Below are 22,543 nucleotides of genomic sequence, written 5' to 3' on the forward strand. Positions count from 1 at the left end.
CACTGAGCACGTGTGACCGCAAAATGTGCGTACAATGCCGCAGTAACGGCAGCAGTCGTTGCTGGGGCCACCGCATGTTGATACATTCTCTCCAGTTCTAAGTACGGATCCACGAGCTTTAGCTGAACATCACATCTTAGATTCGCCAGTATGATATCTATGGCCTAATGCTTGATGTTAAAAATAGCCCGAGTTTGATCCGCAGACTGTTTAAATGGGTTCGCGAGCTCGTTTGTAGTAGCCGCGAAGAAGGCATAAAGTAGGCATTGACCATTGGATGGAACATTGACTGGCGTGCCGTGCAGGCTGCCGATCCAGTCAGACACCTGCCTGGGCGGAGAACTGGGATCTTGGACCCTGGTGATCTCGAAGCCCTCCCCGGTGTCCATATTCAGGGCCGCGTCGTCGACCTAATAGATGTGTCCATTTCGATATCATCCACTTCAATGCTAGTAGGATCGTTTGGATTTAGCTGTACCCAGTTTGTGACGGGTGTCGGACCCAACTCGAATGGAGGGCCATACATGACTGCGTCAGACCCAGTCGGCTCCTGTATCTCCAATTCTTCATGTAGAGTAAGAACTTGTTGACTGGGCGTGACTAATTCTTCATTAGAGGCATCCATATCTACGTCATTCCGACCCTCCAACGACGACTCCTGCGTAGCTCCATCTTGTTGTATATCTGCTTGTTGCGTCGGAAAGGACTGGACATCCTCGTAATCGTCTTCATCTTCGGAGCTGTCTTCAAATTCCGCATATGTGCTACGATGGATCGTAAATCCATAAGTTTGCGTGTCAAACCTTGAGCATTTTCCCGCCGTCTCCCTTCGTCAACAGAGCTTGGTGCTCGGCACTAAACCAGTACCTGAGCGCCCCACAGCTACTTGTGACTCCGTGGCGATAGGTGGAAGTACCGTTAATCCACTCCGCGTACCTAACTTAGCTCCCCCGTGATGCGCCTGCTGCGCATCATGCTGCTGCGGCAGCACGGACTGACGTGGTTGAGATGTCTGTGTTGACGGTGTATGGCGTCGCCCATTTCTGAGGCCCCGTCCTCCGGTGCTGCGAGATGGTTGCTTCTGCCTCTGTGAAGGTTGGCGCTGCTGGCGCCGTATGACAGTCCATCCAGTTTCATCCGGTTGCATATGTTCGCTTTGGTTTCCTCTGGGTGCATTCGTGTGTCGTTGATTATGTCGTTCTGGCAGTTCAACTGGCTCAAGCACTCGTCCTCCGTGAGAAGATCCACTAGTCCACCCGTCCATGCTGTCAGCGCTAAGTCCAGATCTTCCACTGTCGTGCAGTTGTCAAAAGACCAACTGTCTGATCAGGTACCGTGCCGACGTATTTTCGTTGTCTCGACGCCCGCAATTCCTCAATACGTTCTTCTGGCACCCTACACTTCGCTGTGGTGTGATGGAGGTTATAACAAGTACGACACGGAGCTGTTACCAGTCGTTGAAAGTGATGTAGCATTATTGTCTGCTCCCCAATTTTTAGTGAAGTGACATTGACCGGAAGCTCCGGGCATTCCGTAGAGGAGAAAATGACCGTCCACTAGTCATTGTCATGCTCCTTTAAGCCTTGTACCCCAGGGTGTCGAATATCCAGAATATATTCGCCCGCAATTTGGCTAAAGACGGTTCGGAGAAGAATCGGATCCAATCCTTCTGTGCCCAGGATTCGGACGGCATAGTATCTGGTCACTTGCGGGGAGGATCGGGTACCGGCGATGTTATTCTCCGCCCTTTGCAGCTTGATAATACAGTCTCTCAATTTAAATTCCTTGTTCGCCCAATCATTCGCCGCCCGCTTAGACATAAACGTGAAGGTAAGAGTGTGCTGCCCGTCAAACACCACGCGTTGCGCTGCTCGAGTAAACTGCTCCATCACCTTCTTAGTAGCATCAGTGCGTGCGTTAGCCTCTACTAGCTCGCGTACCAGTGACCTTCGTGGGATAAATTTACCCAGTCGAATTCTGGCGGAGAGATCTGCTATTAGCACCCCTTCCACGTTGGAATGGTGATATGCCATCATTGCTGCTCTCTGTAGGCCAGGTGTGGTGCACACAAGGAACATGGGGGGCCAGGAAGCTCCAAACGTCTCTCCACATAAGCTGTTAGAGCCTCGCGCTCCTCCTCCAACATCGGCCGCAACGCCGTGTCCTCGTGCAGAGGATAATCACTCGTCGCTATCTGATAAAGCCTCTTCATCTGCGACTCTGCAGCTGCTGCCTCTTCATCCTGTTCTGCGCGCACTTGCAGACGTCGAGCTGCTTCCTCAGATGTCCATGCCGTGGGCAGTGTCGCACCTGCGCTAGTGTTTGGGGTGGAGTCCAAACTCTCTTCCGTTGTCGTGACTTCTACCTCCCCAAGTCGGTTCGCCGCTGCCGCCTGCTCTGGAGGACTCGGAGCGGCTAAGGCAGAAGTGGGGAGCCCGTCCGGTGGGTCGGGTGGCCTGGGGGGGCGGCCGGCCCGAGAGGAGCCGTTGCCGCCACTCATACGCACTCGTAAGTTTAAACGCTTGGTTCAGAAAGCTGGTTTCAAATCGCTGGGTTCGTGCCACAGCAAATTGAAAAGTGATTAGGAGGGATGACGCCCAGCGTCATCCGTTACGCGAGGTATCTAGAAAGATACGCTCGCAATACATATTAAATGTTATCTATAGAGATAACATTTTAATTGGTAAAAATAGGTATTTGTATTTAATTCTATTAAATATAAATCAGTCTGAAAACTACTTTCTACTTGGTAAGTGCGCACGAGAAGACGGATTACCGCTCCCGTGACGACACTTAACCAGCAGAGTACTTAGTGCGTTGGGTGAGGTCGCTTGCGCGCCCACCACGACGACCTCACTACACGCAAGAGAAGCAGGTTTAACCGCTTCCTCGCTGTTCTAGGGTGTGTGTCTAAGTAGAGCGTGGCCGCATTACGACGTGCCCGCCTACAGAATGAGTTTAACGAATCAGGGAGTCGTGCAAGCTATTAAAGCTTAATACTCCTAGTTTAAGGGATTCAGGGGTTTGTAAAACCAAGTGGCAACAAGTGTCCAAGAGTATATACCTTGGAAAGGCTTCTATCTCTTACAGATTAATCCGCAAGCCTTAGGAATGGAGTTAACGCTTTAAGATTAAAAAGGGAACTGCACTTTATTTAATTATTTAATCTATAATCTTACCCTAGCTAATTCAAAAATCGATTCCGGCCGCCGGATTTGTATCTGGCGGTGGCGTTATGAGCAACTTATCGTGAACCAGCGTTACGTTGGCTGGACCACGATCCTCCAAAGAAAATTACACATCTTGGGTGTTGCACGTACTTGTCTAGAGTGGCTTCGATATTTCAAATTTTCTTCCGGTGGTTGCATGTACTTTGCAGACCTACATTATTCTTCCAAACTAAATTTTATAATTCTTTTTCGTGACGGTAAAATCACGTCGACAGATACATATTCGTCGACCCAGTAAAAGAAGAGTCAAGGTGGGATTTTTTACTTAAGTAGATGCAAAATATAGAAACTGAGGTCAATCTAGTGTAGTCCACTATTTAGCAAGTTTGATTAACGTTTCTGTGGTCAACGTCGGGGCGGTATGACACACACCGACGACGACTGGGCACTTCGCAATAGCTTACAGCTATGTGGATCCATTATCCCACCTAACTACGCGGATTTACGGACAGCCGCACATTTGCAGACGTTTGACGTGTTTGACGGTTGTGCAGCGCTGTGGGCCGACAGCGGCAAGCTTTTTTTGGTGAATATCTTGCAAAGTCAAGTCAAGCCAGCCAAGGAACAATTGCTGCGACACGTGACTCTTGAACCATCGCTTCAGCCTCGCGAGGCGGCTGAGGTGGAACAGGTCAAGATTAACGCCATCGGCTCACAGGTGTTGCTCGTAGCCAAGAGTTGGGTCAAGATTTTTCGTTTACCCTCAATGAAGAAGCTTAAACCACCACATCTGCAGCGCCAGACCGATCGCGTCGCCACACAACGATTTCTAGTAAGATTTGAAGATTGCAGCGAACAGGAAGTGTTGCTTCAAATGAATGAGCTTCAGGAAGACGACAACATCGCAGAGCAAGTCAAGCGGCTCGTGTCATCTAGCAAACGCGTCGTCATGATTTCGCGCGAGCATTCTGTGGCAGCAGTAAGGTCCGTGGGCTATTTTAGTACTGTAAGACATGCAGCGTGGCACCCATGTAGTGATGCGCACGTCGTAGTGCTGTCTGACGCGGAAGAGCTCGAGGTGTTTAACACACAGCATGATGTATCTAAGGCTGAACAGCGCCACCGCTTGGATTTTCCTACCAAGACTCGTGCATCTGTAGCATTCACCACTCATTTCTGCTTTAGTGCGTCGATCCAGCTCCAACAGGCGGCACAGATACAGGTGGGGCAACTTTGGGACGCTTTCACGTGTTACGTGCTTCGATCAGACGGCGCCGTGTACGCGCTTTGCCCGTTGGTGCCGTATGAATGCTGCGTCAGCAAGGGGTTTCTTCAGCTATTAAGCTCTGAAGTAGACGCGCAGATTGCCATCTTGAAACAGAAGTTTAAAACTTCTGGTTCTGGAAGTAACTTGCAGACTCGTCTTGGTGAACTGAAATCGCAGAAATACTGGCTACAGGAAGGTTGGGGACCCACTAATGGGCAAATAGAGAATGAAAAGGACATTTCAGTCGATGCGAATGTGATGCACTATTTAAGTCCTCATATGAGCGGCATCTCGCCAGACACGTGGCCAGTAGCTCTACAAGGGCCTGTGAAGGTGGCTCCTCAATCAGAGTTGGAAGAAAAAGTTCTCACATCAAAACGGTTTTGGGCGACGTCATTACTTGTGGGGCCACTTGGCTCACGTAGCTTTGTGGAAAAACATCCTGTCAATACGTCTCCCTTTTTGATGCGTACGTTCGCATCCGGTCACGTGGAATTGATACTATTGGATGCTCCAATCCGACCACACTGGCAAAGCAACCGCCAATTGGCAACTGCAGTAGTAGATCGCTACATTCCGGCCTTGTTGCTCGAGTGTCTTAACCTCGGTTTTGACGATTCAGGTGGCAAGTTGGTACTTGAACGAGACGCTGCTGACCCACGACTTGTCTATTGCTTACACTCGACTGGCGTACATGTAATTAATATAAACTGGGTATCCGCTCTTGCTTCGGGCAAACAGTTTACGTCGCTTCCAAAGAGCTCTGTACGCCACATTTTCAGCGTATCTCCGAATATTAATGATACTCTAAACACTGCAGTAACCAACGTTGTTGGTGCTCGTCTCGTGAAGAATGTCAACTTTGGCCACTTGCTATTACTGCGCCTCGCATCTGGAAGTTTTGAAATTGTTAATATGAGCGCCGCATCGAGTGAATTGCTTAAAGGAGTGCTTGTGGATAATAGCAACGATGATGGATATGTTCAAAAGATGCTGCCTAGTACGTTAGCGTCACTGGCTTCATCAAAATCATGCGCTGTGGCATCGACCGGTACGTCAAATGATGGCAACATTCGAGCATTTGGAGAAATTGTTGAGGAAAAACTGGAAGCTCTTAGTGCTCGTGGGACGAGGGTGACCGGCAACACGCAAATGCACAAGGTTGATGACGCTGTAGTTGCCTTTGTGCTGGAGCGAGTCAAGATTTTATATGAGGACGTGGAGTTTATCGACGAGATGGACCAAAGTATGCACGATCGGTTGCAGTTGCTCACGACAATGATTGAAATGCAGCTTAAACAAGTGGTTGCCGTTCAGAAGAACGCCATCGATGCTCGAACGTCGATGGAAAATCTCAAGAAAAAAACAGAGCGCGCTTTGGCTGTGCAGCAGAATCTAAGCAAGCGCGCAGCAGCAGTCCTTCAAGCAGTAAAGGAAAATCAACCACATTTGTCGCGTGCTGAACGTGAGTTTAAGAGTGAGTTGGAGCTGATGGCGCTAGAAGTCCGTCGTATGAAGCCTCGAATTGCAGAGATGACCGTGGAAGGCCAACGTGCGGTTCGGTTGTTGGAGAGCGCAGTGCCCTCGGCGTCGTCTCCGCATCATTGTTGGGCTTCCTGTAGCTCTAGTGGCAGCTTATCGGTATTGTCGAACGAGAAAAAGAAAATGTGCTTTGACGTTCTTCGGGCGGAGACACAACTGATTGACAATACAAAGGTCCTGCTGGACGATCTAAGCTCAAATGTACAGCAATTGAAGGAGTAGGTACGTGTCAGGAAATTATTAATGGCGACGAAGATATAGATAGCGGCAGGTAGCAGACGCGGAATATCTTAACTAGTTGAGGTAAAGCAGCTCGTTATGTTGCTTTTTTAGGTTTTAATTATTGAAAAAGCGCAGCCACAAGCTGTACCGAACCCGGTTTCACATTTTCACCTCGATAATAAATAACTTTGGTTTCTTTTCTTTTCACTACTGTTGCCAAGTATTGCCTGGCCTTATGTGGCGGGTGACATAGATATTGGAGCATATCAAAACTAGCAGAGTTATGTGTGAATCGTAAGAATTAGCGCTATCTACCTGTCTAATTCCTTCGGAAATAGCGATCGAGACGTAAGACATTGTCGCTCAAAATACATGCGCATCTTTTTAAGAGAGAAAATTAATTCGACGTTAGTCGTCCATATCGCTTCTCTTTGAAAGCAAACTAGGCAGCTTTTAAATTGCATGCGAAAAATCCATCGGTTGCCGCACGTCGTATCTTGAAGTTTGAATGTTCAAGTAAAGGGGGGCTCCAACCAACTTCGCGTTGTCAACATTTGACTGGCTTACCCTCAGTCTTGAGAAAATCCGCGGGCGTGCCAGTCACTGGGCGCCTCAGTACATGCGTGGCTAAAAGAAATCCCACAATCCTGTGTCGTGCGTTAGTCACAGAATAAGCCGAAACGCCTCCACCCAAATGGCTCAAATCACGAAATTCGTGCCATTGTACATCCAATCGAAATGCAACAGGTTCCTGCAATTCGCCCTCGTTAGAACTTGTGCAGTCGTGCATCATGCAAAATCATGAATTTATATGTGCGACGTGTTTTGGCTAGGGTCAAAGCCAGGACATCATGCAGCCCTCCAAATGTTAAGAGATCCGTATAAAAGCAACAGATGGGCTAATTGCCGGAAACCATGCTTATTTGTGCAAAGCCTTGACAAGGGTTGAGGCTCCAACCTTCGCAGCAGTCTCCGCCATGCGAAGCGCCCAAGACCAGCGTAAGTTTGGGAAACAGGCGTTTTCTATGCTATGAGTTTTACATGTACGCGCCCCGTCGCTCCTTGAACTAACCCGACTGTTTCGCGATCAAGCCAGCTGTCGCCATTCGCTGGACGGCGGCGTGTAGCAGCTTCACGCTCAGTCACGGAATTCCAACGTCGAATGAAAAGCAGTCGGAACCTTGCCTTAGGCCCTGCTTTCTGTCCTTGTCTCCTGCTTCCTGTCTGGTAAGGAGCCGCCGCTGCTTGCCGGTTCTGATCCTGTCGTTTGCGTGACTTCTCTCGGTGCTAAGTGTCGTTCGTGCGCGTGTGGGATTGAGCGCGTCTACTATTCTTTGTTTATTAGAATTAAACACACGCACAATTATAACTGTCATGAAGCGCAACTTTGGATCGCTAAACCTTGTAGCTTTGGACCTCAGCAGCCCCTTCCAAAAGGGTGCTGAAAGCGCCGAACACAGCCTGTCAGATCGTTTTTCGGCTATCAATCCAAGCGCAGAAGATTGCAGCATGGACCCTGACGCCTCCGATTGCAGCGGCGACGAGAACGTGGGCTTTCCAATGGAGCGTTTGAGTGCCGATATGCAGTCAGCGTCAGAGCTTCTGCGTGTCGAAGATATTGATCTGCACGACACTATGCCCGAGCTTACGCTACCCGTACGTAGCCGGACGCCGCCGCCGCACAATAAGAAGTGCGACGCGCAAGCGAGCAGTGTATTATATCCGTCGGTGACAGAGCTTTCACATGACCTCCACGACTATCATCACGTGGAGCTGAATGCACTGAGGTGTCTGAACCTCAAAGTTATGCTTTCAAACACGAAACTTAACTACTCATGTCCTGGTGTAAATGGGCGCACCAAGGCAGCGTTGCTGCCGATACATCACCCATCGTTACAAAGCGCCTAAAGAAACTATTACACCGTGTATGGCCCTTGGGCTCCTTTATTTACCTTAACGTAATAAATTCGACAGACAATCTCATATCGTGACTCACAAAAAGCCCGTATTTGATGGTCTATTTAATGTTGTCAGCTAAGGAAGAGCTCGAATCAATATTTTGCTGGTATCGAAAATTTACGCACCTTTCGCTTAATTTCAACCACTTCTACAACTCGATTGAGACGTTGCATAATTACAAAGGCCAAATTATTAAATTCATAATCTGACTTAGAGCAGTGATTGCTGGCAGCTGTCGGGTCCTAACCCTAGAATAATATTTCCTTTTATCACCTTGCGCATCTGCTGATTGCCGCGTCGCATATTGCGGTACTTAAAGTTATCTTATTGTGAACTGGCTTTCAAATTAAATCTGCACGGCTTCATCAAAATGCTTCCGTTAAAAAGCACCAGCACTTAAGAACGAGTAATTTGTAAAACAAAAAAAATACTTTTTTAACAGTGTTCCTCACCCTTTATCAAATTATTTGCGGTGTTAAAAGAATTATTGTTTCGTATAATTCGACTGCTGATTCAATCCAGATTCTCGAAATTCGATTAATGCACTTGCCAACAAACTAAAGGTGGTACGCAATTTAATGGTCAGCTTGCTGCTCGTCATTTGCTTGATGGAAAGGACAACTTATAGTCTGATTATGGAGGCAAAAAAGGTTGCATCCGCAAACGTGCAAATTTGCTAAAAATTAGCAGGAACTGCTTTCGCAGACTTGCGTCTGATGTGAGGCTTTCTGCCATGGCTACAAGACCAACGCCATACGACTGGTTATTAAATGCGTTGCTGCGAAAAATTTATCGAAATAGAGACATGTCTGAAGGAAGGAACTCAAACCAATAATAACATTAACTCGAAGCCTTCTACAAAGCCAATTTCGACATAAATACCGTCGCAAGCTCCGGTCTCTTGACAAATCTTTGTTCAGATAGGAAGACTTTCTTGACACGAATAACTCGCAATCACCATGAAATGAATCCCGTCGAATGCTACCACTTATTCGACACACGCTCAACTTTCGCTTCGGAACCTAAGCAGCTTTTTGCATGTCATGTCACCGGTACTTGGGCAATGGTATTTTAGGTAGAACACATGGTGGACGAATGGCATCGTCTTGCGATCATTCGAGCAGGCAAGCATTATCTTATAATTTAGCCTAGCGAGGAATCATCTTCTACGCCTTCATCGAGCAAGCCGATACAGATAAGGATCATCATGATCTGATCCACTCCTGGGGCTATATCCACTACAACACTCATATTTTCGAGGCCCTTATTGATATAATTAAGCCGGGCGATGGTCTGCTGCACGTCAATCGTTTCTCCTGATCCGCGGACTAGCCAAAAGGTAAGCGAGTCGCTGTTGACCGTAGAGAAGTCACAACCGATGGTACAATGCTGGCCACCGACCAGGTCCGTGAACTCAGAACGTACTGATATATCGTCGACAGTAAACTTAAAGGAGCAAGGCGTCTTCGTGGTTTCGAAAAAGACATGCATTAATATCTTCCATTCTTAATAGGAAAGTCTAGGTCTTACCTCTTCGTGCTCCGTGTTGCGATAGGCACTATAGGTCGGTGTCCGATTAAACATGCTAAGGCGCAGCGTAGCCACTGGTAGCTCGTTGCGCACATCCAGAAGCGTACGCTGCCGGTGTAGAGAGAATTGCTTTTGCTGGATATAAAAAATCTTCTTCGGTGTATTTTCATCCAGCACGGCGTCCGGCGTTATGCGAAATCGGGCCGGCTTGGGGGCAACCTGGCCAGCATCAAACGCGGCAACAAAGAGCCGCAGCGCCTCAAGCGTCTGGACCTGTGCAACGACATCACGCATGTCCATAGCTACAGTGTCAGAAGCCTTAAGTTTTGTTGAAATACTCCAGAAACAATCAATTTTGTGGTAGATAAAAATATTTTCTTTTTGAATTCGATTTAGACTGGCAATTTGTATTTATCCTGAAATTTCAATTGCAAGAATTTGATTAAACCATGAAGATGCCCGCACTGGCTTATTCAATTGCTTGTGCGTCTCAATAACCTCTTTAAAAGGCTTGTCATAATTGTCGCCAAGGCACTTGCGCCCGGCGTGCCGAGTACATAACTCGAAGTGCCAACAAAACCCGTGTTTGGTTCATCCATAAAAGTGAATATTAGACAACAGAGGGTTTCAAGGTGGAGAGCCAATCCTTCAAAATTTTGACGCGTTTATAGACCTCTTCATCAATTTAGGAAGTTTACACCGATCGGCACCTGTCAAGGTAGCTTTCTTATTGTTTATGGTCGTTGATACCCAATCAATCAAAAATAGCTCTGTACGCATTACCGTAATTTATGTTATATTTATCAATTGCAGAAAAAAATCACGGATTGGTCAAAGCTCGTCCTCTGCTTTAGATGCAACATTATTATCCATAGTCGTTTTTGCCAATTCGAAAGGCTCTACAAGCCGCGCAAGTACCTCATTAACTGCAAACACAAGACCACCATTTTCCACCCCGCTAGCAGAAGCAAGGAACTCGTCAAATACTGTTTCTTTCGATTCATTCTCGTCAGTCATAATAGCATCTTTGTCAAAGCTAGCTTCTATCTCTTCCACCTCTATAGAGTCATCAACCACTAACTCTGCCAGCCCTGTTACGGCTTGAGACACCTGAATTTCGCTAGCATCAACCTCTTCACCCACAAAAGAACTAAGACTCGCTTCTGTGGATGCAGATTCAGACTTGTCGTTATCCTCCAATAAAATCGTAGCTTCTATTGCGCCAGCGTAATTAGCATCTTTGTCATCCTCATCTTGCCCAAGACTTTTTTCACGATAATCGGCAACAGATAGACTTACGTCTATAAAGTCTTCTGTAGCTGTAGTCGCCACAGATTCCTCGGTCGGACGGCTGAGTATGTCAATCTCGGAAAAATCGTGTTCGGCCTGATTTGACGTGTCAGCATCCAAATTGGTATCGTGCATGTCACCTTCATCCTCCGCGTTCCATTCTCTTCCAGAACTCTCCATCTCAGTCTCATATGGAGGACTTAACTGCTCAGCTTCAATCAAAACAGTTGTACCAACAGTAGAACTCGCTTCGCCAATATTTCTCTCTAAATCAACAAACTTCTTCTGTGTATCGTCTACAAATTCATTCACCACCGTTTCATCAGCTGCCTCGTCTTTTAACTTAAGCTCACCCTCGTCAGTCTCAGCTAGAATAGCCGACTCCATTTCGTAGATATCAGCCTCGACAATTTGTAAATTATCGTCATGCAAGTTTACAACACCATTGCCTGAAACGGATGCTATTGGTGCAATAGACTCGGCAATCGAGTCTCCTTCATCCAACATATCGTAGTTCGTTTTCATAGCAGTTTTTTCTAGATCATTATCGTCAGACGGCTCTGCCTCGTCACTATTGTTCGAACCATTTGGCAACTCAGGCATTGGATTCATGGCATCTTCCTCCACTGATCGGTCGGAATCTGCTGTAACTAGAGCAAAACCTTCTCCGTCGAAAGCTGCTTTCTCTTCTTCCACAATTTCGCCGGCATCCAAATTGCTCTTCTCTACATTGTTGTCTACAATCATAATAGCAGCATCCTCGTCATTCTCACTTAAGACGTCAAAAACTGGCTCGTTGTAAATATCGTCAGACACAAGTGGTTCGCTAGTAGCATCTTCAAATCGTTTATTCCCTTCCATATTTTCGATGTGAGTTGCCTTCTCAAAATCATTTATCTCGACATCAAGCGTTTCATTCAAAACGCGGCCATCTGTCTGTATTACTGTTACGCCTGCTGTGGAGTCGGTGCCCCTCGAACTTGATATTATAATGTCTTCACTTACAACAGCGGCCACTGCCTTTGACTCCTTCGCCTCTACATCGCCAAGAACGTTATCCGAATCGATAATTGTTTCATAACCAAGATTAATCGACATAATAGAATTGTCACCAATAAAGTCCACAGCCGGCTTATTATCCTCCCTTTTATTAAAAAGCAAATCACCAGTACGCACAGCAGACAAATTCTTCCTAGCAGCGTCAGACACAATTACCGGGTTCATTACGCCAACACCTTCATGAAAATTACTTGTATTCACGACATTAGTGAGCAGTGCAGCCTTTTCTTCGGATAAAAATCCATCAAGACCATCCAACGCAGCTTCTACCACGACGTTCATACCAAATGCGGTATCTAGCTCTTCGCTGTCAGGATACGATTCCTCAACACCTTCGTCATATACGGACCCAGCAGCCTGGACGTTTGCAGCGTTTTCTTCCATTATGATTTCTGTGACGTCGTTTTCTAGATTATTAGTCAGTTCAGTAATCTCTTCCAGCTTCAATTTTTCTAATGGTGGCATCTCATTTGGCTCAAGCACGTCGACATGTCTCCTTGCATCAACCTCTACGTCAGCTTCAAAAGGCAATATTTCGCTCATTTTTTCTTTAGCTGCCGACCTTTCGAATACAACGTCCTCCTCTGATGTGTCGGCCTTCGCAGTAGTGTCAGTCTCACCAATGTGAGATTTGTCTTTCATGTTGACGCCTTCCTCTGTCGAATAATCTTTAGCTGCTTCGATTATCTTTTGTTGGTCTGCGACCCCAACGTTCTCCTTATTTTTAACGTTTTCAGCAATTACTGCTCCAGCTTTAACAGTCATTCCATCTGCATGTTCGGCATCACTTTCCTTTTCAAAACGTTCGGCATTTACTTCTTCCGTCGCATCCGTCAATTGGTCCTTAGCTTCAATTCGAATCGTATTTTCCATACTAACGTCAACTTGCTTCTGCATGTGCTCAACTCGTTCACTTTCAGTAAATATAACAGATGCATTCATGACTTCGTCTTGTAAAGTTGCCTCGTGATGAGATATTGTCTCTGGCGCACTGTAATAATCTGTGAGCTCGAGAACAGAAGTCCATAAGTTGAACCCAGCACTTAGCGAATAATCCATCACAGGCTTCGCATAGGAGTCATAAGATTCTTGCGATAGAATTTGCTTCTTTACGCTTGCAATCCACGGCCTCCCAAACGAGTCAGGTGAAAATGGTATTAGCTTTGCCATGTTCACGACTTCATCGAAGGAAAAACTTGATAACATCATACTTTTTCGTTCGTTCCACTCAGCGCAGAAACAAGCATTCGAATAAGACTGGCTTACGTAGTCTGCAACACGGTGGTACGTAAATGACTTCAATTCTTTTCTAAAAAGACCACACTCTTCAGCGGACTTCGGCTCCTTCTCGTCATTATCAAAAGTGTGACACTCCCACGCATCCAACACGACAAAACTAATAAAAACAGCACCAAACGAAAAATATAGTAGCAACGACAGCGAAAACATGAGCGAGATTGTACGAATAAAACAGCCGCGCTTTCTGCCTGCACGTTTTCCCTTGGTGTGCGCGCGGTGAGCAAGCTCGAGCGTCTCAAGATTTTCCTCCAGCCGCTTCACACTCAGAGCCCCATACTTGCCTCTCAATAATTTAATAAGCTCACGTTCCTTTCCTGCATACTGTTTTGCAACGGTTGAAACATTTTTGAGCTTGTCAGGCTGATGAGTCTTGTACAGTTCCGTAAGAAGACTTTCCAAAGTAACAACAGGAAGATCACCCTTCTGGTGTTGGGTACTCGGTCTAGACGTATTGTGACGTAAACGAAGTCCCAACGACGCATCACTGTTTGTCTGCATTTCATTTTGGAGGGAAGAGGAGAGCAGACTAGATGCATCAATTGGCTCATCACGTTGAGCTGATGTTGACTTTTTCATCAAAAGTGGGTTGCCTGACCCAACTCCAGTCGAGTTTCTCCTTTCAAGAAATTTTTGTGGCGATTGCGAAAACTTTAAGTGGTCACTTCCAGAAAAATCGCTTCCCTCAGACGGATGGCGACGGAGCGGAGCCTGCTCCTGACGATGCATTAAACTCGGATTACTTAAATTAGATGGAGCATCAGACTTTTTTGCTTCCTGTCTAAACTGTAAGTTGCGCGCATTATTCTGCTGAAAAGAATCGCCAGCAGCGCCAAAGCCCACACTGCTGATAGGATGATTGCGATAGCCAAATTTCAGCTGGTTGGAATTAGTAGCAATTTCATTCATCTTGCCGCCGCCTCTAGTGTTGCTGCTTGTAGCAGCGTCCATACCCATCTCATACTGTTCTTTCAATGCAGCAACTCTCGCAGCACCGTATCGCTTTGTTAGCTCAGCAAACAACCATTTTTCGCGACCAGCATATCTCTTCGAGTACACCGCCGCCATTTTCAGTCGTTTTTCGTCTACTTCCGTGTAAAAATTAATTAGCAATGCCTCTAGCGAAAGTGGCTTTGAAAGCAAGGCTTTCTCGCCGTCACTCGAAATTGGCCTTGTAGTTGAAGATGTTGGGGGCGAGGTAGCCGCAATAATGCCATCACTGGCTGCGTCAAAGTTCGATGCTGCCTGAAGTTGTGCGCCTTCAACACTCTCACTTTTGTCAACAGCGTCTATTGAAGCAGTGGTGATATCAAAGTCTTGCGATGACATTGTAGGAGAAGTATGGTCGGGGAGGCTAGCAGGAACAGTAGAAGTCACGCCTTTTTCATTTGCTCTAGCTACAACCGTACTAGCATCCACAGACGGTGAAAACGAGGTCGCAACTAGCTTCTCTTCATGCTGAAAGGAAGTCTTCGTTGCAATTGCGTCTGCTGTGCTGCTTATCTCTGTCGTACTATTTTGTGCATTCCCATTAATAGCAACTTCGTCGGCGAACTGCATAGGGTGATTCTGCAACGAAGGCTGCATTAGTAAATTGTCTTCTTGTTCCTGCCCACCGTATCGTTTTGTTTCCGGAACAAAACTGGTTCGTTGCTGCAAACTTGAAGACGGCCACGCCCCGACGTATGGTTCGGAATCAATACCCTCCGGTGCCAGCATTTCATTGAAAGATCCTTGAAGCTTTATCTGATAAGCTCGAAAATTTGCTTCAGCTACTTCAGCTTGACCTTGATTCTGGCGCGGAGATATCAGGACCGATTGGAGCTCATAACCTCGAGCAGCTTTTAGTGCTGTACTGGTTGCGGGTGGTTGCGCATCCGACGCCGATTGTGATGCTGCTTGAACCACACTTGTGGAACCAATCGAAAACACAGGCGGAAGATTCTTCATTGAGGTCGCACCCCCAGACGCCCATGGATCCCAAAGTGGCCGACTCGGTGACCGAGGCGACGCCAGTTGAACAGCTTGGGTAAGATTTGACGACTGATTGTGAGAATCTGTAAGTATTGGTTTCTGCTCCAGCAGCTCATGGGGAGACTTGGGATGGTCAGGAGGGACTGGCGCCGGGACAGATTTCTCTGCATTTTCGGTGTCTGCATCAAAACTGCCTTCCTCATTAATAGGCGGTAGCTCATCAATGCCGGTGGATGTGCTAAAATTCGTCGGAGTTATTTCTGCTTCTTTCAACTTGGCTGCAAGAGTGCGAATCAGTTTTTCTTGTTCTTCCAGCTTTCGCAAAGCCAGCATGCGGTCCCTTTCCACCTCCATCATTGTTCGTTCTAGCTCCTGAACCCTTGAAACTGACTGAGATAACTCGTCCTCCGTGTGCTGTTTCGTCCTCACTAATTGATTACGTAAAGAAGACTCCGAGAGTTGAAGCTCTCGCACGTAACCCATAAGACTGTTCACGCTCGCGCGAGTGGGCAGCAATTTCGACGCGACAAGCTCATTACTACGCAGTTGACGAAGCTTATCAATTGAAAAATGAAGCTGATTTGAGTTGTTTATTGTTGTAGGGCAAGACTGTGGCCCATTCTTTTCTTCATCATACCTGGGAGAAGTTGCGTTGGCAAAGACATTTTCTGAGCTATTGGCACGATGCACCGCGTAGCTTCCCGCATCCAATGAATTATCCATGCGCCAGTGCTGTGTAGCACTGGAGTCTCTGTCATTTTCCAATGGCGTCTTTGGTTGCTGAACATTTATCCAGCCTATACCTCCGATTGCCTGCTGCTCTCCGCTTACAGTAACTAGTGGGAGTGAATGACGCTTTGTGGAAGATGCACCAAAAAGAGCTGCAGCTGGAGCAAGATCTTGTTGTGACATAGGCGATGCTGCTTCTTTAGTCGCAACTGATGAAGCCCAGCTCAGTCTGGAATCCTGCTCGCTGCGCACGCCGAATCCGCCTAGAGCATCAATTTCGCTACCACTCCAGCTTACATTGCTATCTATAGATGACGACGATGGGCGTTTCCGATGCTTGCCGAAAAGCGGCGACTGCGAAAGATACCGCAAATTAGTTCTACATCACAGTAAATCTTGCTGACAAACCACCACTGGAACGTACGTCGTGGCGTCCTCCTACACTTCCTGGTCTCCAACCACGTCTTGTTGTTCCCACACTCGTATTAATGGGACCCTTCGCCGAAACGCCGAAAGGTTGTGGTGCGTGAGGCTGCTGCGGCGGGGCAGGGGGCTCGTTCTGCTCAATTGTTGCATTGACGAAGGGTGCTTCAAATAGAGTATTTGGCTCAGTGCGTTGGACGAACGAGCGTCTGGTGACGTCTGGGGGGCTGCCAACGTCTCGTGGCAGCTTCTTCATGGCCTACAAGAATGAAGGTCCAAACTTTGCCACGTAACCTCGTAACCTGCTGTACATGTGTGTACACCACATAAGCATATCATGAAGCATAAATCCGTCACGCAAGTGTCAATCGAAGCTTTTGTGGGAACGAATCCTATCACGCGCGTAGCAGATGATAAATATTTTAAGGTACCATTTCTTCCATTAAATGCTCCTAAAGAGCCCACGCCGGCGGGATTTCGTGTCAGTATGCCGCTGTACGAGCATCAAAGCCGCTCTTTGTACCGAATGCTGCAAATTGAGGCGCGCGACGAGAACGTGAACAAGTTCAATTTTGGTATGATTGACTATACTTCAAATGGTGGTGTACTAGCGGATGCAATTGGAATGGGTAAAACGGCTACGATGCTCGCGCTAATTGCTGGTGAGCCGAGGGATTACGCGTCGGGTGCCAACTTGCTTGTGGCGCCATCACACCTGCTGGCCCAGTGGAAGGAGGAAGTGAAAAAAATGATTAGGGATGAAGAATTGGATATTGTGCTGGGACTGAAACAATACTTGGAGCTTGAGAAAAACCCAGCGACGAAAGCAAGTATATCTAATCGCGTGCTGGTTCTCGTGAGTGCAGAAGAAGCGATTAAGTCCAGGAATCATTATTATAAATATGGAAATTTATACTCAACGGAACCTCGAGGCAATGAAAAGCCTTTAAATATAGACCCAATTAGATTGCAGGAGTACATTTGTGCCGCCAAATTTATCCACAAAGCCTATTGCGGGCCGTTGTGGGTGACGCCTCTGCATCTGCCTCAAAAACCTTGGAGGCGCGTTGTTTTTGAGGAGGTCCAGGACTTAGTATTGCCAGGAAAAAGCGCACGAGATTGCTTCATTCAGCTCACGTATCGATGCCTGAACGTGTGGCTGATAACTGCGACGCCATTTCCAGGTAAAGCTGATTCAATGTACGCTAATAATCAATTGCTTGGATTCAAAAGGTTACGTCTCCTACCTCATGATCCTGCATTTGATGAAATTAAGCGCAAACTTTATCTGCGCAATTGTGCTCAAGTGAAACAGCAGGCTATCACTGATAAAATCAAGCTTAATGAAACGTATATTCCTGTGACGTTGCACTCCAAGGAGCTGTTGTTGTACAAAGCCGATCTGGTGCTTGCAAAGAAGTGGTCTGAATTTGACCTAGTTGCCGAGGAAGTCAGCAGCTTTTTGACAACAAATGAAAAATTGGACATGGTCAACTCAACTAGTACCAATGCTGCACAAATTGCTGGTAAAAGTGCTGTTGTGGAGATGCTGTGGTCAGAACAGTACAAATCCGCGAGGCAAAGTTGTGTTCATGTAGGAATATCGGATCGAGTCATTGAGCGTGAGCAAGGTCATGACCATTCCGGCTCGAGAATCAACTTAATGCCCCTGGTCAAAATTAAATGTCCTAGTGAGGTGTTTCGCGATGAGATCTACCACTTGAAGCGGCAGCTGGCAGTTGCCACTAAACGAAAAAAAGAAGTGGATTTGGTGGAGGCTGCGACGCGTAACACGGTAAAGATCTGCCGCGCAATTTATTCAAATGCGTACGCTACAGTGCAGAATTGTTTTGAGAATATGGCGAGCTCTGGGTTAAGCAGATATTTCAATCAAAGTGGAGAGACTGAGGCCGGCTTTCGCATGCTCTACAAGCACAATCCTTCTGGTGATAATGTGCCCGAGCCAATTGACTTGCTCTTATTTTATGAGGCTGAAATTGAAGACTACATTCTCAATCACTTCGATACAATGGAAAAGATCAAAAAGTTGGCCAAAATAATGGAGTCTTCTCAAAATGAGCGTTGCCCGCGTGCCCGCGCCGTCGTTGAAGAGCATCTCAATAAGATAAACGAATGCGTTGAGCTTTTCGACTCAATACAGTTTTGCGAGGATGAAGCCAATGGAAAGGAGGTGCCAGAATACGGCAGCAAAGTATTTGCGTTGGTGCAATATTTAAGCCGTTTGCCAACAATAAAAGTCGTTGTATTTACGATGTGGGATCGAGCACTGCGAATTCTGGACAAAGCGCTTCGTAAGTCTAATATCTCCAGTGCTGTATTTCTTCAGCACCAGTCTAGTGAATCGAAGTCTGCTCATGTTGCATCTTTCCGCGACGGAGATACTCAGGTCCTCATCTTGAACTCGCTCAGGAGCGCATCTGGAATAAATCTGCAGGTTGCGTCCCACATAATTTTTTTAGATCCGGTTGGATATAATCCCATGCAGGCCAGTGCTCTGGAACAGCAGGCTATTGGTCGAGTGCTGCGGATGGGTCAGAAAAATAGTATCGTGAATGTTATAAGGTTCGTGGCAGAGGACACAATCGAGGCTACACTTTACGATGACATCCACGCAGCAACCACGAAAGCTGTTTTAGCGGACGACATTTTTTTTGACGGCAAGCGAGATGACGCCTATGTGTGTGCCGAATTCGATGCACCCATTAGGCGTATCGTGCGCATGCATGCCCCAACTGAAAGTGGAGTTTTGATTGAGAATGAGGAATTTCAGATCGAGGGATCCATGTCAGTCGAAGAAGCCATCACGCATCGGATAAAGAGGGCCCAAGCAGAAGGCGAAATATTTGACCTCACCGAAGACGCACCAATAAATCTGAAGCAACAGTTGATTGCCGCTCAAGAACATGACATTAGTCAATACCGCAAAAAACGCCGGACACGTGGCAGTACGATCCCTGCTGTCCCAGACATTTCGTATGGTGAACACATAATCAAGAACGAGCCTTAACGACTAAATAGATTATCTAATTATGCATCGCATAAAAAAGATTGATTTGTAGAACTGTAAAAGAGGTATTTGTCGACCTGGCGATCGAGCCAACATATTGAAAGCAAGAGGGCACACCGTGTAAGAATTCACATATAAGGCAACAACAAGAAAAAGAACAATTATCCGTTTAGCTAGCCAGATGAAGCATGCGCATAGATTACGCGCCACGGAAATGTTCACTACAGCTGGCCACAGTCGGCGACAACTACGGGCTTCGCGGTTTGACCCGTTTGCGAGCCTACCGACTCGATTTTCTTGACAACATCCATGCCCTTTACAACGCGGCCAAACACAACGTGTTTGCCGTCAAGCCACGAAGTCTCGACCGTACAGATAAAGAACTGGGAGCCATTCGTATTGGGACCAGCGTTGGCCATGGATAAAATACCTTCCCCTTTGTGTTTTAGTAAAAAGTTCTCGTCCGCAAACTTTTCACCGTAAATGGATTCACCGCCCGTGCCATTACCGCGCGTGAAATCACCACCCTGGCACATAAAGTTGGGGATTACTCGGTGAAAGGCGCTGCCCTTGTAGTGCAGCGGCTTGCCAGAGGGTCCTTTACCCTTCTCGCCCGTGCATAACGCACGAAAGTTTTCAGCAGTCCGGGGCACCTTGTCGGCAAAAAGCTCGAAAATAATGCGGCCAACAGGTTCGCCGCCAACGGTCATATCGAAAAATACCTGTGGGTTTGGCATCTTTATTGATCTCTTGAGTCTTGCTTTGAGAATACGCGAGTGGCTCGCAAGCTGGAAGCATATGACAGCGAAAAACCTCTTGCTTTTGAAAATTTAAATAACCTCGTTAAAGATTTGCACTGTGAAACTAATTGATTGCTTTTCTCAGCGAATTTATTCAATTTTACAGGACTTTACCTATAACTTCAATCTGGTCACCAACACTCAGCCAACAACTTTTCATAATAGGCATGCCCGTGATAAACTGGCAAAAAAAGATGCTACTTTGTTGACGTCGGTAGCCAGAAAGCACCTGGAGCAGCTGCCTGCGAAACATGTCTGCCTCCAGATACAGGCATGTTTCGCAGGCAGCTGCTCCAACGGCTGCATGGGTCCGGAACGCTAAATTTGCTGCTGCCGATGCGTATACCCCGCCACGTATCTTTCTCAAAGAGATTAGTGCATCAATCAACGATTAGATTGGCACGGAATGTATATTCACTAATGCTAATGGAAAAATCGGTAGAGTTGAGTTTTGCACTGAATTGCGCAATGGTTTGGCGAGAAATGAGCAGATACTGCGCTTGATTAGCGAAGCCGATGGATGGAGGTCGAACGGCGCAGTATGTCGATTCGATGCACTCGGACTAGACATCGTATTTCGATAGCGTTTCCTTTATCGCAAGCTCACACGTCTTCGACGCCCGGAGGTGGCTATTGGACACTCGTATGAGCGCGTATTGCCGACCAAGACAAGAGCTCAGCTATTGCGAAACGTCAGCACCAGTATCGCTCCCACCACAATTTCTGTTGCAAATGCGCAGACTACGCAAATTTTGTACATCTAGGCTCTCTGCGCGTAGACTTATTGTAATTCCCATAGACGGAGTTTGAAAGTTTGATGTTGGCGCATTAAAGTCCTGTATATCAACGTTGCCGACCTTCTAATAAAGAATGGTGAGCGTTTTACTTTCAAGGACGATGACAGGGTGGAAGAAACATAGTTCTGGCAACGAGTGAAGTGTTAAGGCATCACCCGTAGATATCTCAACGATTGCAAATTCTCAGTCGTATAGCACGCTCTGGACAGGCTGGCCCTACTGGTCAAGCGCTTATGACTACCCGACTTGATTAAAAAATAGGGTGAGCTTATAGAGATCAAATGCAGACGTTGGAAAAGCTGTAGCCCGGGCTACTACTGTTAGCGCTGTAAGCAACGATCAGGCCTTGCTTAAAAGAGCTTGTGGTACAATTGTTGCCATACATTTTGCATGCAACATGTCCATTTTAATGCTTTAAATCGGCAAGTTTTTCAAAAAGCAACATCCGTAATGCCGCAGTGTGAAAATAAATGTTTGTCATGCCAGCCAAACATTTTGTAAAAAGATAGCGTTACAAAGTCTGGGTGGTACTTTGTAAGATTTAAGCGGTGAGTTCCCACATATTTGGCGCATCGAGCAGTACGAGCCACTTTGTAATCGAATTGCTTCTTGTTATAGTATTCCAGAATCCTGCTGAATTTGGCTCACAAGCTTTAGCGAATGCTGCAAGCCGCTAAAGTTGCACTCTGCAGGAAACGCTAACATATTTAATGCACTCACTGAAGACCTTTCTATTGAATTGATGTCGGCCTTATTAAGTAATCGCCTGTCCACCACCGTATCGCTTTCCAATTTCTTAAGCTCGTCCAACCCGTCACACTTAAGTGATAATCCATTTGCTGCTGTGTGTCTCGGATTCCCCAGAACACTAGAATGCGAGTCTAACGTATAAGCAAATGTGCTTTCTGCCGTCCAAGAAAAAATTTCCCCAACAAGCTTAAGCGCCGCAGTTGCCCCCGATGTAAAGATGAGCGAGTCCTCTTCTTCACTTGCCGAGAAAAAAATCAATACTTGGCGCCGAACATTTTGTATCCACCAGTTGTTGATTTAAACTGATCGCTGCCCGAAGTGTTATGCGGGTTGCTGAACAGTCCGCCCGTAAGCTCTCGATATGCTGCGTCCAGTTGCTTCTATGAGTACATCGTCGCACCAGCGTAGTCCATGATACGCTACCACGCATTTGTGGAGATTCCTTTGTGGGCATATCATCAATTGAAGCTTCGCCTGACCTCCATATCCGTACACGCCATCGCTATCTGTCAGAACGCCGCCTTGGACGTACGCATAGATTGAGCATTCATTTTTAGCAATATGAATTAGACATTTTACGACATTGATGATTAATTCGAAAGAGTGCGTTGAAGTTGGGCCATCAATATTACTAAATTTCGTAATATTAGGGAACTATTTAAGTCAAAATTAATGAGAACAATAATTTTGTACTTCTTTGCTATTTA

At 46.6% G+C, this 22,543-nt stretch overlaps 8 protein-coding genes across 8 annotated transcripts; 3 read left to right on the forward strand and 5 right to left on the reverse strand.

The window, feature by feature from the left end:
• Positions 1-3,591: 3,591 nt before the first annotated feature.
• On the forward strand, positions 3,592-6,201 carry CCR75_008714 (uncharacterized protein; the record flags this gene model as incomplete). Its single annotated transcript, XM_067966764.1, has 1 exon — positions 3,592-6,201. One exon carries the CDS (start codon positions 3,592-3,594, stop codon positions 6,199-6,201), a length of 2,610 nt encoding a protein of 869 aa, XP_067822819.1.
• Positions 6,202-6,748: 547 nt separating this feature from the next.
• CCR75_008715 (uncharacterized protein) lies at positions 6,749-6,991 on the reverse strand (the record flags this gene model as incomplete). Its single annotated transcript, XM_067966765.1, has 1 exon — positions 6,749-6,991. One exon carries the CDS (start codon positions 6,989-6,991, stop codon positions 6,749-6,751), a length of 243 nt encoding a protein of 80 aa, XP_067822818.1.
• A 584-nt stretch (positions 6,992-7,575) lies between these two features.
• On the forward strand, positions 7,576-8,109 carry CCR75_008716 (uncharacterized protein; the record flags this gene model as incomplete). Its single annotated transcript, XM_067966766.1, has 1 exon — positions 7,576-8,109. The coding sequence occupies one exon, from the start codon at positions 7,576-7,578 to the stop codon at positions 8,107-8,109; it is 534 nt and encodes a 177-aa protein (XP_067822817.1).
• A 1,194-nt stretch (positions 8,110-9,303) lies between these two features.
• On the reverse strand, positions 9,304-10,003 carry CCR75_008717 (uncharacterized protein; the record flags this gene model as incomplete). Its single annotated transcript, XM_067966767.1, has 2 exons — positions 9,691-10,003; positions 9,304-9,657 (listed from the first exon to the last, which is right to left on the reverse strand). Exons 1-2 carry the CDS (start codon positions 9,988-9,990, stop codon positions 9,304-9,306), a joined length of 654 nt encoding a protein of 217 aa, XP_067822816.1. The 5' UTR covers positions 9,991-10,003.
• Positions 10,004-10,043: 40 nt separating this feature from the next.
• Positions 10,044-16,717, reverse strand: CCR75_008718 (uncharacterized protein; the record flags this gene model as incomplete). Its single annotated transcript, XM_067966768.1, has 2 exons — positions 10,044-16,392; positions 16,463-16,717. 2 exons carry the CDS (start codon positions 16,715-16,717, stop codon positions 10,522-10,524), a joined length of 6,126 nt encoding a protein of 2,041 aa, XP_067822814.1. The 3' UTR covers positions 10,044-10,521.
• An 81-nt stretch (positions 16,718-16,798) lies between these two features.
• Positions 16,799-19,489, forward strand: CCR75_008719 (uncharacterized protein; the record flags this gene model as incomplete). The annotated part of the gene is made up of 1 exon (XM_067966769.1): positions 16,799-19,489. One exon carries the CDS (start codon positions 16,799-16,801, stop codon positions 19,487-19,489), a length of 2,691 nt encoding a protein of 896 aa, XP_067822813.1.
• A 221-nt stretch (positions 19,490-19,710) lies between these two features.
• On the reverse strand, positions 19,711-20,226 carry CCR75_008720 (uncharacterized protein; the record flags this gene model as incomplete). Its single annotated transcript, XM_067966770.1, has 1 exon — positions 19,711-20,226. One exon carries the CDS (start codon positions 20,224-20,226, stop codon positions 19,711-19,713), a length of 516 nt encoding a protein of 171 aa, XP_067822373.1.
• A 1,472-nt stretch (positions 20,227-21,698) lies between these two features.
• Positions 21,699-22,290, reverse strand: CCR75_008721 (uncharacterized protein; the record flags this gene model as incomplete). The annotated part of the gene is made up of 3 exons (XM_067966771.1): positions 21,699-22,074; positions 22,110-22,216; positions 22,237-22,290. The coding sequence occupies 3 exons, from the start codon at positions 22,288-22,290 to the stop codon at positions 21,699-21,701; spliced, it is 537 nt and encodes a 178-aa protein (XP_067822374.1).
• Positions 22,291-22,543: the final 253 nt, after the last annotated feature.

Source organism: Bremia lactucae, linkage group LG1 (assembly GCF_004359215.1).
Source record: "Bremia lactucae strain SF5 linkage group LG1, whole genome shotgun sequence".
Classification (NCBI taxonomy): Eukaryota; Oomycota; class Peronosporomycetes; order Peronosporales; family Peronosporaceae; genus Bremia; species Bremia lactucae.